The following is a 15509-nucleotide window of genomic DNA, read 5'->3' as shown; positions in this document are numbered from 1 at the left end:
TATTATTATTATTATTATTATTATTATTATTATTATTATTCATTTCTGTATTTATTTGTACTCAATTATGAATAATAGTTATTATTATTAATAATATGGGTTTACTACTAATAATATTGGTTTATTTAAGTACAAATGTATTTGTTTATTTATTAAAATTAAATAATTGCATATTTAATTTAATAACACTTAAAATATCAAAACAGTTCAAATAAACAGTTTATTATATTATTATATATCTCAAGTAGTTATATTCATAAGCTAAATATATAAATAATAATATTTACCTATTTATTTAATTAAAACAAAGAAAATGATTAAATTAAATAATAAATAATAATAAAATAAATATACAATTTAAATTATATAATTCCTATTGTATTTTTTTATATTTTTAACCCATATGTATTTTTTTTAGTTTGTGTAGCTGTTTGTATTTATTTATTTATTTAGATTGGATATTTAATTACATAACAATGAAATCAAATAATTTACAGTACATAGTTAAAACACACATGTATACATACACATGCATTTAATATATATTTAAGATACAATTGTATTTTTTAAACCCATATGAATTTTGACAATGTCTATATACTGTATATCAACCTTAGTGAAAAGTTTCAACCAGCACAATTTGCACCATTATTCTGTACAGTATTACAGAAAACCAAATGCAAGACATAAAAATGTGTGCAAGATGTCGTGACTCAGCAATGCTTCTGTAGCGCGAGTCACAGTTCTGTCAACCGGCATGAAACTCTCTCACACTCGCCCCGGGTCTTTTTGTTTTTTTGTCTTTTTGTTGAGCCCTGAAGGCTTTCCTGTACTTTGGGCTTAAGCAAGCAGATCAGTATCTTTGAGGTTGTAAGACAGGAAAAAAATTTTTTTAAATATATAAAAATGCATGTATTTGCATGTGTATTCAGGCTGGACTAGTTTCTAGGGACATCTAGTGGTAGACTTTTGGGAACGTAATGCCACGGCAAACCAGACCGACATTTGATCCGATCGGATTTGCAGCAGATATTTCTCCGTCTTCTGGAATGTAGCACTTTCCATCAAACAGCCTGTGTTGGTGTGCAATGCTGTTGTGACCCTGCGAGCGACAGACCAGAACCACCCTTGACGCCCTTGGAGCCAGTCGCCAAGACAGCCAACCAGATGGACTCTGTGGGAGTTCCCACAAAGCATCTGCCCGCTAAGCCCCCACAAACACTAGCATTAGCATAGCGCGGAGGTCCCTTTTCAGCTGCCACGACAGGTTTAGTCACTTCTGGATCAGGCATTAACGACATCACTTCCCCTCAGGCCACAAAGCTGCTGTTCTCGAACCTCCAACAGCTAGCCCACAGCGATTTAGCAGCTACTGATGCTGGAACGTAGCATATGGCTCTGTTCTCTCTCCTGAGAGCACCGCACTTCTCTGCTTTTGAGCAGTAGAGTGTCGTGATTTGCTTAATTGTGATGGCTCTCAACATTTGGCTGTACTTGACTGCGTGTTTTTTTCAAGTGCCAGTTGACAAACTCCGCATGCAAATGGTAATGCAGCTTTGCCGGCTGGGGTTAATTGTCTTGATTATAGGTTATTCTAGACTCAGCGTCAAAGATATACCACTTCTTTTGTAGAAACGGACACTGGATACAACCTAAAACTCTTTAGCACCATTCTCAAAAATTATTGATTTTTCTTACTTACAAGACATTTTGCTGATAGTTCATATGTCTCAACATCTTGACATTATTGCTAATCAAAAAGGACAATTTTATGGGTGACTAAAGGATTTTGTTTTATTTATTTATTTATGTATTTTTGGTTTTGATTGAGTTGTTTTTGGTTTTGCTTGCTTTGTGTTTTGTTTTCTTTCGTTTTGCTTTGCTTTACTTAGCTTTGTTTTGTGCTTGTTTGTTTGTTTATGTTTTGTTTTGTTTTATGAAGTAGGAAAGGGTTATAGCACTAGTGATACATTTTCATAAAAAATAATTTGATGTCAAATTCATATGAATATGATATACCGATATATAGCAATGTTCAGATTATTTTTTATAAACATAAACATATTTATTTATTTTTGTTATTGAGATATAAACTCAGAATTGTGAGAAACAAAGTATGAATTTTAAGATATAAACTAGGATTTGAGTTTATAACTCGCTATTACAAGTTATAAACAATATAAAAGAAATATTCAATATTAAAAAAAAAATCTGAATTATAAAATATAAATTCACAGTAGCAAAAAATGATATATACCAATATATACAATTGATTAGATTAATTAGATTGATTTTTTTCATTCATTCTTTCATTCACTTATTCATTCATTCTCTCTCATTCATTCACTCACTCACTGCATTCATTCATTCATTTGTTCATTCTCATTAATTCATTCATTCACTTATTCATTCATTCTCTCTCATTCATTCACTCACTCACTCACTCACGTCATTCATTCATTCATTAATTCGTTCATTCATTTGTTCATTCTCATTCATTCACTCACATTCATTCATTCATTAGCTTGTTCATTTATTCACTCATTCATTCAGTCATTCATTAATTCATTCATTCACTCATCGATGTATTTATTCACACACACATTCATACACTCATTCATTTATTATTTAATTAATTCAATCGTTTTTTGTTCGTTCATTCATTTAATTAATTCATTCTCTCTCATTCATTCATTCACTCACTCACGTCATTCATTCATTCGTTCATTCATTTGTTCATTCTCATTCATTCACTCACATTCATTCATTCACTCATTCATTCAGGCATTCATTCATTCATTCATTCACTCATTGATGTATTTATTCACACACTCATTCATACACTCATTCATTCATTATTTCATTAATTCAATCGTTTGTTTGTTCGTTCATTTAATTAATTCATTCTCTCTCATTCATTCATTCACTCACTCACGTCATTCATTCATTCGTTCATTCATTTGTTCGCCAACCAGATGGACTCTGTGGGAGTTCCCACAAAGCATCTGCCCGCTAAGCCACCACAAACACTAGCATTAGCATAGCGCGGAGGTCCCTTTTCAGCTGCCACGACAGGTTTAGTCACTTCTGGATCAGGCATTAACGACATCACTTCCCCTCAGGCCACAAAGCTGCTGTTCTCGAACCTCCAACAGCTAGCCCACAGCGATTTAGCAGCTACTGATGCTGGAACGTAGCATATGGCTCTGTTCTCTCTCCTGAGAGCACCGCACTTCTCTGCTTTTGAGCAGTAGAGTGTCGTGATTTGCTTAATTGTGATGGCTCTCAACATTTGGCTGTACTTGACTGCGTGTTTTTTTCAAGTGCCAGTTGACAAACTCCGCATGCAAATGGTAATGCAGCTTTGCCGGCTGGGGTTAATTGTCTTGATTATAGGTTATTCTAGACTCAGCGTCAAAGATATACCACTTCTTTTGTAGAAACGGACACTGGATACAACCTAAAACTCTTTAGCACCATTCTCAAAAATTATTGATTTTTCTTACTTACAAGACATTTTGCTGATAGTTCATATGTCTCAACATCTTGACATTATTGCTAATCAAAAAGGACAATTTTATGGGTGACTAAAGGATTTTGTTTTATTTATTTATTTATGTATTTTTGGTTTTGATTGAGTTGTTTTTGGTTTTGCTTGCTTTGTGTTTTGTTTTCTTTCGTTTTGCTTTGCTTTACTTAGCTTTGTTTTGTGCTTGTTTGTTTGTTTATGTTTTGTTTTGTTTTATGAAGTAGGAAAGGGTTATAGCACTAGTGATACATTTTCATAAAAAATAATTTGATGTCAAATTCATATGAATATGATATACCGATATATAGCAATGTTCAGATTATTTTTTATAAACATAAACATATTTATTTATTTTTGTTATTGAGATATAAACTCAGAATTGTGAGAAACAAAGTATGAATTTTAAGATATAAACTAGGATTTGAGTTTATAACTCGCTATTACAAGTTATAAACAATATAAAAGAAATATTCAATATTAAAAAAAAAATCTGAATTATAAAATATAAATTCACAGTAGCAAAAAATGATATATACCAATATATACAATTGATTAGATTAATTAGATTGATTTTTTTCATTCATTCTTTCATTCACTTATTCATTCATTCTCTCTCATTCATTCACTCACTCACTCACGTCATTCATTCATTCGTTCATTCATTTGTTCATTCTCATTCATTCACTCACATTCATTCATTCATTAGCTTGTTCATTTATTGACTCATTCATTCAGGCATTCATTCATTCATTCATTCATTCACTCATTGATGTATTTATTCACACACTCATTCATACACTCATTCATTCATTATTTAATTAATTCAATCGTTTGTTTGTTCGTTCATTCATTTAATTAATTCATTCTCTCTCATTCATTCATTCACTCACTCACTCACGTCATTCATTCATTCGTTCATTCATTTGTTCATTCTCATTCATTCACTCACATTCATTCATTCATTAGCTTGTTCATTTATTCACTCATTCATTCAGGCATTCATTCATTCATTCATTCATTCACTCATTGATGTATTTATTCACACACTCATTCATACACTCATTCATTCATTATTTCATTAATTCAATCGTTTGTTTGGTCGTTCATTCATTTAATTCATTAATTCATTCATTCGATTTTAACAATGTTTTAACACCACCAATGACAAAAAAGTATTTAAAAATATGCTAATAATTTTTATTATATTTTATATAATAATGTGGAGATACAAAATAGCAGGTAAGTAAATCAATGAATAAATGTCATAGCATATGACAGATAAAGGGGACAAGACTGTGTTTCTATATGTTCATTTTAAATTAACATAATAAGGAACAATATCTGAAATATCTAATAAATTACTAGATTATAAAATATGATCTTTTTGTTGATTAAATGAAGTTTTCATGACTTAAAAGTGAAGGCACATGCTTGTTACATTCCTGGTCATATTGCACTATTCTGGTTTGTAACGACAACTTTTCACAATCCAAATGACAATAAAACATTGTTCTCATTGAAAATCCTGTTTTATACAAGTAAAATGCAAATAGTGTTGTATGTTGACTTTAACGCTCTTTAAACACTCATTGAACACTCAAATTTATTTTCCAACATTTTGAGAAGGGATCTTCATTATGCAGTCGTGCTACACTAGAGTATCACTGGGAATTGTGGCAAATTAATAATTCTCTTGAAAGCCCACTGGATGAAAGCCCAGTTTTTACTTTAAGTCTTGGCACATTCGTTAGCGTACTGCGATGCCCCCTTAGGACAAGACCTTTTACTGTTGAAACTGAGTTACATATACTGTATACTGACAAATTGCATTTGTGATTCCAAGCATCTGGGAATCATTTGAATACTGATGCAGCAATTCCACCTGCTTCATCTGCACAGCGACATATTTTCCTTGCTATAATCATTTGTCCTCTTTCTTCTCTCTTTCACAGGTGTAATAATGAAAACGAGTGGTACCAGATTCATGAGAACATTATCCGCAAGTCCAGCACCAAATACACCGCCCCCAGCACTAACTACGGTAAGTGCACTTCCAAAATGGTCGTACACTTGATTTAACCCTCTAAGTGCCAAAGTCGCAAAATTGCGACAAGACGTCATACTTAATAAAATAGACTGTAGTTCCTAATATGGTGTAATAGCTCATTTGTATTCCCTACCACTAGATGGCAGACATGTAGTACTTCGATTCTAGACCAAAATTACGTCACGTTCCTATTCAAGGTGTTCGAGGAAATAGCAGAGCAAGTGAGCTATCTGTCATTGATGCGGAAGCAGTTCAGTTCAGAGCGTGCGAGTAAATTGTGAGATTTGTGAGAGAAAATCGCCAAATGGCTAATAAAAAGTTGTACCGTGAGGATCAATATCTATTATTTCCTGAATATTACTGATGAACTGATCAAAAAGTAGGCTACTGTTCACATGCGTTATACTACTATATAGTATAGTAATATAGTAATAATTTAGTATTTTCCCGTTTTATTGTTGGTTTCCTCTTTTCTGATAATTTGGAATGAGGATAAAAAGACAATAAAAAAACATGCAAATAAGTTCAAACATCAATTCAATATCTACTATTTCCTGAATATTGTGAAATTCAAGATGGCCGCCCCCTGATGACGTCATAATATGCAAATTAGACGAGTATATTTACACCCCACATAAACTTTCGGTCATGCCCAACATTTTTCTAATTTACAGTAGATCTCTATCTTTAAGCCCTTTCAAGCCACAAGCTTTTGAAATCTTGATGTCAAAATCCAGCATTTTTCCAAAAATCCCTGGCGCCTAAAGGGTTAAGTTTTATCATCAGATGAGGAACATTTAGCTTCACAGAAACTGAACAGTCCTTCCAAAAAGTCTGTCCATTATCCTGCTATGCTGTTATAGTCAATATTTCACTTGTTTTGTTAAAATAACTATATGTGGTTGGCTGGTTCTCCTTAAATTCTACATAATTCTGCTTCAATAAAGTTATATATAATTTTATAAAGTTATATGAATTCAAGTGACCAACTTGGAAATAGACTAAATCTGTGTGGGGAACTTTTTTGCGATCACACGATTTAGCAGATTCCTATTGGAAAACTAAATTTTACCCGGATCATTTTGGTAAATGCAACAGCGCCTTAACACAATTTGGTATTTTTTTTTCTCTTAATTCTTAGTTTACATCTCACAATTCTTTTTTTTTCTGTCACACAATTAAAAAAATTTAATTGCGACTTTTTTTTCCACAATTCTGACTTTTTTGTGAGTTTATATCTTACAATTTGGACTTTTCTTCTCAGAATTGTGAATTAACATCTTACAATTCTGACTTTTTTTTCTCAGAATTGCGAGTTATATCCAACAATCCAAAGCATTTATATCTCGCAATTCTGATTTTTCTCTTGCGATTATGAGATTATATCTCTCAATTTTGGATTTGTGTCTCGCAATTCTAAATTTATATTTCGCAATTCTGAATTATGAGATATATTGCAAGAAAAAACAATATATGCAGTTACCTTTTTATTTTTTTTTATCCTGTGGTGGAAACAGGCTTTCGTAAAACATCTGGGAAATGATGAGAGAGTCATATTAATATTGAATAAAGTAATATTGAAAAGCCCAAAACACACTGCACGATTTTAGCAATCCTATAAGATCACTGCATGTCACACTGTGCGACATGCATCTAATAAACTTGGCTACGACATGTGTACCCTGCGTTCCATTCGGAAGGGCTCATCCCTATGCTATAATCCCTTCAAAAGGTTTACCCTCCGGAGTGAGAGCTTCGAAGGGTTGGAGGGTGTAGGGGACCAAACAACTGTTTCTTGAAGTGCCCTTCTGCGTCATCATCACGTGCCCACACGGAGGCGCCGTCATCATGCAAAGAATCTGCGCAAAGGATTATGGGAGCCTGAAGTGTCCATCAGTTGTACCCTTCGAAATCCTTCATTCCGAAGGGCCCTTTGAAGTGGCCAGTTTTGAGCACTTCGGTTTGGAACGACCCTTCAATATGGCGGCCATGATTGTTTTCACTCCGAAGTGCCCTTCGGAGGGTGATATATCCCGTTTGGATCACAGTGGTAGACTGTATGATGATGACACCTATTGACTCGTACGATACGACACACGTTACTATAGAAGAATAAACGTCATCAGCATGCGTTAGTGGTAAACAAAAAGAGCACGATAAATCACACTTTAGCAGTTGTATTTTTTATGTGTGCTGAAAAAAAGTGGAAACGGCGAAAGAGGAAGGGATAAGGGCTTGAGGCAAGCAGTTTTATGTTTTAGCGCCATGTCGCGGTGATTTCCTGTCGCATTTTTATTGGTTGGTCAGTAAACCTAGATAGTAGCAGCAAACACACTGTGCGATGATCATGCTGTATCGTAGGCTATCTTTGGTCGCAAGACCGTGAAAACGGCCGTCTTTGAACCTCTCTCACTGTACGACACAGGACCACCGATTAGGAGCCACGATCACAGAAATCGCCACAATTGTTTCACGATGCCAATATTTTGTCTGGGACAGCCGAAAATCGTGCAGTTAGAAAATGTGAAAATATTTTTTGGTTTAATTAAAATTGTTTATACAAAACAAAATTGTATAAAATTTTAATACTAGGATGTTGTCTTTGGTTTCCAGGGTGTTACTATGCGGTTGCCAATGTTTTTAGCCTGTTGCTATGTGGTTGCTAGGTTGTTGCTACTGTAGGTGGTGCTATAGGTGGTTGGTTACTGGCCTGCAGCATTAAAGTGTGGTCACGTTAAATTTCAGAGAAAAGTGGCAGACAAAAACGGTCTATTGTCAATAGTATAGCAATTGACAATAGTCACTTTCAAACCAAGCAGCATTACGTTGAACGTGTGGGAATTGATGAAAGAGTCCAAAGTAATATTGAAAATCTAGATCAGATCCCTGAAAACCCTTAAAATGAGCTGCATCAGCATGCAAAGTAAGGCCAGTTTAGATCTAGTGGATAATGAATATGGTAGAGGTGTGTCTTGAGGTATCGTTCAGTAGTAATTAGTATGTTACCTGTTCTAATTGAGAGTTTATTCCACCATCGAGGGGAAGGCCTAGAAATATTTCTGGACCTGGATGAACAGAAACCCTTCCCACTGGGAACTGACGGGAGCCAGGCAATCAGAATGACTGATTGCGGCAGGCGGGCCGGTGTGTGTGAGCGATTTAATGAAGAATTGAAGGTAGCGGGGAGCCAGGTCATTAGCGGCATTGTAGACCCAAAACAATGTCTTGATTGAATTGAATTGTAGCAGTTACTGGCAGCAGACATAGAGACCTGAACAAAATCGTAACAGAAATGCAATCTCTCTGGTACGTTCTTCGAAACAAAGGCCAAGTTTACTAAATAAATACTAACGTAATCACAATAATTACAGTGGTTGTCAAGATGAAGTTGTCTCACATTTCCCCAAACTCTTCTTCTTGTGCAGGTCTAATCATCTCACTGCAGCTGTTGAGGGGCGACATGGAGCAGGTGCGCAGGGAAAACCCCATGATATTCAACCGCGGCGTGGCCATTACGCGCAAACTGGGCTTCCCTGATGTGATCATGCCAGGTAAGTCTCATGAAGGTCACGGCTGAACTTAAAGATTAGTTCAGGACTGAATGAATCCAAGAGATATGCCAAGATTTTATACTCATGGTCTGAAAGTAGACAGTTGCAGCAAGTTAAAGTTAGAAAATGTACAACAGTGTAAGTGTTATTCACAGTGCACAATATGGTGGTACCATACCGGTTATTGGCTGATATTAGAGTTTTAAAATATATTAGCTGATATTGGCTATTTAGTTCTGCATGCTCATTTTCCTTATTTTTTAATCTAGATCCATGTAATGTTCAATTAAATTTAGTCTTTAAACATACTAATAATTTAATAATTTTGTTAAATGTAATCTGTAACAAATCTCAAAATGAATATCCATTTTTCATACTATAGATGTTGTGATGCCTACATTTACCTGTAGCATTTAAAAAAAATAATTTCTTAGACAAAAATCAATATAAAATGTTAATATTAACAATATAGTAATAGTTATTCATACGCAATGCACAATATGTCGGTACCATATCGGTTATCGGCCGATATTAGAATTTTTTTAGATTATATTGGCCGATATTAGCTGCTTAGTACTCCATGCTCATTTCCTTTATTTTTACATCTAGATCATATTTGACCATCACTTAATAGTGACTAATTAATAAGTTAGTCTTTAAAAATGTGAATAATTTAATAATTTATTTATAATGTGTAATCTTTAGCAAATCTCAACATTTATATGTTTCGTATTGTAGATTATAATGTTGTGGTAAATTTATTTATTTAAAAAAAAACATTTTATTTATTTAGATAAAACAGTGTAAACATGTAATATCTACATTGTAGGAGTAGTTATTCATTCGCAATGCACAATATGTTGGTACCATATTGGTTATCGGCCATTATTAGAATTTTTTAATACACTGGCTAATATTGGCTGTTTCATTATGAATGGTCACTGTTTAATTGTGAATGATCATTTAATGGTCACTTGAAGTTAATCTTTAACAATAGTAATAATTGAATAATTTTGTTAAATGTAATATTTAGCAAATCTCAAAATGAGTGTCTATTTTTCATACTGTACAATGTTGTGATGCCTAAATTCACTGGTAGCATATAAATCCATTAATTTATTATTATTTTGTTGTTGTTGTGGTTGTTTTACATTTTTATTTTAATTAGACAAAATAGTGTCAAATTTTAATACTGACCATTTATCGGTTATCGGGCATAACATAAAAATAATTATCGACTTAACATATCGGCCAGAAATTTTAATATTGTCACTCTTTTCAAGTGAAATAATAAAGTGTGACTCAGTTTTCACACAGTTTTCACAGTTTCCAGGGTGTTACTATGCTGATGGTAACGTGTTTTTAGCCTGTTGCTAGGTTGTTGCTACTGTAGATGGTTTCTGAGGTGATATAGGTGGTTGTAAATTCCAGATTGCATCCTATTGAAATGACTGGATTTCAGCTGCAAAATAAAATTTGTTAGCGTACCTTTAACCAAACTTCTGTTTCTATTTCATTGTATCAAAGGAATCACTAAGAACCTTTTGTTCCCTTCTAAACTCAAAGAGTTTTCTCACTACCTAGCAACCTCATAAAACCACCCTTCCGTGATGCTATCTGCAACGCTTTTCAAGTGGAAGTCAAAGCGACGCGTAAGCCCTGAAGTGAGTCTTGTGAAAGTGCCTTTAGCACGACTAATAATCGTACGAAGCAGCACATAATTGCCCTCATTGCTTTTTAACTGCATAGAATCAAGCTTATATAAATGAATTTGACCCACATTTTGACAGACTGTCCGGCTCTCTGCTCCAAACCCCAGAGGGCCTGTAAAACCAGCTGGACTCCGGCCACGTCAAAGTTGAGTTAAGAAATCCCTTCCCTGTGATTCAGAACGAGCCTGGGGCTTCTTAAAGTTGCTCTCTTAATAAAATCATGTCACTGTGTATTCCTTCAAAATGTTGAGTCATTGGATGGACCGCTGGCTCTCGAGTCTATTCCCCAACAGTCTTCAGTGTCAAAACCATGTAGCTATGTACAATATCTCTTCTCTTCATCCATAAGCTCGCACATCAGTCTTGTAGTCCCAGATGTCCTTCAGTGGTAGGTGGATTGATAGGTCCTCCATCTTCTACTGAGGATCCCTCTCATTTGAAGTTAACGCTTCCTTGCTCTTCTGAAGGGCTCAATGATTGGTTTATCATCCACAGATCGATCAACCTGAAGTAATTTGATTATAATCACAGACAAGGCTGTGCTCTTTAAATTCAGCGCTTTGAAACGCCAATAAGTCGATAGGTCTCTGAGAGCCATGGTTCCTTGGGTTTCTGAGGTACGTATTTTTCTGAAAGAGGCTTAGATGTTATTGAACTGCGATGTCTGGGAAAAACCCTTGTAATCTTATTTCAGATTGCTGCATTGACTTTATTCCATGAAAATATCAAACTGGCCAGGTTTCTAAAGCGTAGTCCCAGCATTGGGATCCATTGCGTTAAAAAAAACTATATCTGTCTGTCAAACGATATTAAGTCTTGGCGCCAGCAATTAGATGGAATATTGAACTGTTAGCATTATGAAATGTTAACGACACTTGAAGTGCCACAAGCTTTGAGAATTATTCATTCTCATGACATTTTCAATAAGCTGGAGATGAGTTTGTTTAACAAAACCTCTCCAGAATTATTTGTACATTCCTTTTCTGGTGTTAGTGTCATGACGGGTTGATATTGCATCATCCATTTCAGCTTCTTTCAGCTTCTTTTTAATGCCTTTTTTCAACAGCCTTGATTCTGGAAGTGTTTTTCACACTCACTTTCTCCATTGGGATTTCAGAAAGTTCTAAGCCATGAACCAAACTAACCATGACTTTCATTTAAAGCAAAATAGGTTTAGTAATTGTGGCACTCATTTATTTCATTTTATATATTTGATTTTATTATAAATATATTTATATATATTATTTTATTTCTGCTTTTATTTCAAAATGTTTTTAATAGTTTTAGTTTGAGAAAAAAAAATACAATTTTTTTTTTTAAGTTTTAAATGTTTTTCATCTAATGCTTCATTTTATTTATTTTATTTCAGCTTTAAAACTATTTTAATAGTTTAACAATAACAATACTGTAAGTGATGTAAGGTAATTTAAGTGTAATAAATCCAGATGGATTCTCAAAAAGAAAAAGAAAAACATCAAAAGTCAGTTTTCCTGATGTTTTTTTTTTTGTCTGATAATTTTATTTATTTTATTTAATCACTATTTTTTTTAATAGCTTTAGTGATATAAGGTTATCTTAGTATAAAAATGTCCAAATTGATTCTCAGATTTTTGGTTCCTGTGATTCTGTGTTTTGTCGTCCTCTTAATATGCATAACAAAACATAATACGAGCACATGCAAATACATAAACCGTAGTATCTTCTTCCATTTCTTTATATGCTAGCTACTGCTGTTAGGTAATTTTTCCTCTTTCCAGCTGGGAATGCACCAGGATTGTTTCTTGTTGGAAGGAATTTGTGCCTGAATAGAGAGCTTTATATGGATTTTATTCAGCGAAATAGCTCTGAAGCAGTGGAGAGAAGGGTCTAACGCTGTAGCCGTTATCCATTACAGAAAGCGTCTAAACAGGAGCGCAATCCAGCACTGACAGGGAGCCAGCCTGCTGCTGCCAGATAACATTTTTATCAGGATGTGGAACTGTAGGATACTGTCAGCCAAACAGACAAACACACAAAGCTTTATTTCGGCTTTTACTAAATAAAGCTTTGTCTATTCCATTGACTGTTTCTAAAAGCACTTGTGATCGTATTTGCTTTCTTATCTAGATTTTCTTCTTGTTCAATTCACTAACAGTTGCATTTGTGTTGTGGGACGTTGCATGTTAGCTTACTTTCTTTTGGATCTGATATTAAGTAGCATCAAGGCCAGTATTGTCAATATTGTTTCTAGTAATGATACTGGTATTATTTATTCAAAATATGTTTTGATAGCATTTTAACGTTGTATTTAAATCATTTTAAATGTTTAAACACTATGAATTGAGTTATGAGAATCAATTACTAACAAAAAATACAGATCATAGTTAAACCTGAACAACTTTTGTTTTCTAATGACTCCAGATAATGTTCAAAGATTGAAAATAAATTGCTTATAACCTAACCATTTATTAATACAGTTATTTATTTGAACTTTAAAGCTCATTGAGTACAAAATTAGTATTGAAAGTATAAAGATACTTAAAGATCTACCCCTCAGTAACAATTTCATCTAAATTAAAGTATCCTACAAAACAAAAAAAACAACGTGCCAATTTTGTCAAATTTCACATGCATTTGCATTAAAAAATTAATTTGTCAAAATGTGATTTTCATACACTTATTGTGTAGCAGTGTTATTTTAGCATCATTGAGATACTGTTATAGTTTTATTAATATTTCAATCATTGTGATTTTTTGTTTACAGTTCAATTTTAGTTCAAGTTTTAGTAATTTTATTGTGTTTTTATCATTTTTAGTATTTTATATAGCTTATCTATATAGGTTTTATTCATTTTTTTTTTTAATATATATACTTTTTTGTTCTTCTTTTTTTGTAAGATATGTTGGCAACTAGCTGAAAATGTTTTCTTTTTTTAAATTTCAGTTAATGTTTAAATATCTTTTTTTTAATGGTTTTAATTGTTCAGTTTCAGTTTTTGTTAACTATAATAACCCTGTGTAATAATGCTGTGCAATAGAACAAACAAGCAACAATAATAAAAAAAATTTTTTGAAAAGTTTGAATTTTTAAATTTAAATGTAGATGTTGGAAAGGTAACAGAAAACATAAAATCAAAACTGACCAAATTTCTTTGCATTATTTGCACACACACACACACATATGTATACCACATTTTGTGGATTCACTTCTAAAAGTACCCTATTCACTTTTGTTAGGGTACTTTTAGAAGAGCAGATGTTTGTTATATTCTTTACTACTTTGTAATATTAGTTTATACGTATAATGGAGATTCATAATGTTTGCAAAGGTCCTCAGGCGGTCAATTTTGTTCCTTGTTACTAAAAATGTATGAGACATTCTCAATCTTCTCATCTTGCAAGCAAAAGTCAAGTAAACTATTTCATTATTCACATTACACACAAAATAAAGCGAAAGTATTATTGCGTAAGTTGGTTTATATCTTTCTCCCCCCATATATCCACCCCCAGTAAAGACATTCAAGAGATATCTGGTGGCATCCGAGCAAATTTAAGCTTTTCTTTAAGGTGTATGCCGAAATATACGTCTCTGCACTCATAACTGTCTGCAGGGTGGGTGTCAGCAGGAGAAATGGTTTCTAGCGGCGCTCTGAAGAGCCACACATTCTCTTTTATTGCATCAGCTGTAATTGGAAGAAATCAAATTAAACCCACAACTTCTTTCACTAACAGCTAAAACTTTGTTCCCCTGAGTAGACGGGTAAGAGCTAAGCACAATTCCAGAGAGAGTCTGTGTTTATTTTGAGGATTATGATTCAGATGCTTGCCACTCGGCTCAGAGAATGTGGGCTGCTGGGTCATGGATTGAATGAGGTTGATAATGAAAGAGTTGACTGAAAACCAAGGTTACATGTGGAATCACAGTGTAAAATACAGGTTGAACTCAAGTTTGATGAGATTTCTTACAGCCAGTGGGTACAGTTTCACTTCAGCAGTTTAGCTGGACAAACGATTTGACCTTTATGTAGCAATAGCTTTTATTACAGTCTGTAAAAGGGTTTAAAAGTGAAGCTAAATTAAGTGTGCCGGGTCCATTCAAGATTATAGCTTCTCTTAAAGGGATACTCCACCCCAAAATGAAAATGTTGTCATTAATAAATTACCCCCATGTCGTTCCAAACCCGTAAAAGCTTCATTCGTCTTCGGAACACAATTTAAGATATTTTGGATGAAAACCGGGAGGCTTGTGACTGTCCCATTGACTGCCAAGTAAATTACACTGTCAAGGTCCAGAAATGTATGAAAGACATCGTCAAAATAGTCCATCTGCCATCAGTGGTTCAACCGTAAGAAAAGAAAAGAAAAATAACGACTTTATTTAACAATTCGTCTCCTCTGTGTCTCTCCACATCACCGTAGTGGCATTTTGGAGAATATCCGCTGAATGCAAGCAGCGTACGCTCTTCTGTATCAGCTGCGACACAAGGATACATTTTCTACGTGTATTTACGCTTTGATTTGAACGAAAACAACGCATCCGTGCAGCGTGGCTGACACAGAATAGTGTACTCTGCTTGCGTTCAGTGGATATTCTCCAAAATGGCACTACGATGATGCGTAGAGACACAGAGGAGACGAATTGTTGAATAAAGTCGTTATTTTTGTTTTCTTCACGTACAAAAAGTATTTTC

At 33.9% G+C, this 15509-nt stretch overlaps 1 protein-coding gene across 1 annotated transcript in view; it reads left to right on the top strand.

Moving 5' to 3' along the window:
- Positions 1-15509, top strand: part of dock3 (dedicator of cytokinesis 3) — a 258400-nt gene that overhangs the window by 191867 nt on the left and 51024 nt on the right. Inside the window, exons 13-14 of the mRNA XM_016490711.1 lie at positions 5482-5570; positions 9002-9127. Coding sequence (XP_016346197.1) covers positions 5482-5570; positions 9002-9127 — 215 coding nt within the window. The remainder of the gene's footprint in view (positions 1-5481; positions 5571-9001; positions 9128-15509) is intronic.

This window comes from Sinocyclocheilus anshuiensis, unplaced genomic scaffold (genome assembly GCF_001515605.1).
Source record: "Sinocyclocheilus anshuiensis isolate Anshui unplaced genomic scaffold, SAMN03320099.WGS_v1.1 scaffold510, whole genome shotgun sequence".
Classification (NCBI taxonomy): domain Eukaryota; kingdom Metazoa; phylum Chordata; class Actinopteri; order Cypriniformes; family Cyprinidae; genus Sinocyclocheilus; species Sinocyclocheilus anshuiensis.
This window is presented reverse-complemented; position numbering and strand designations above follow the sequence as displayed.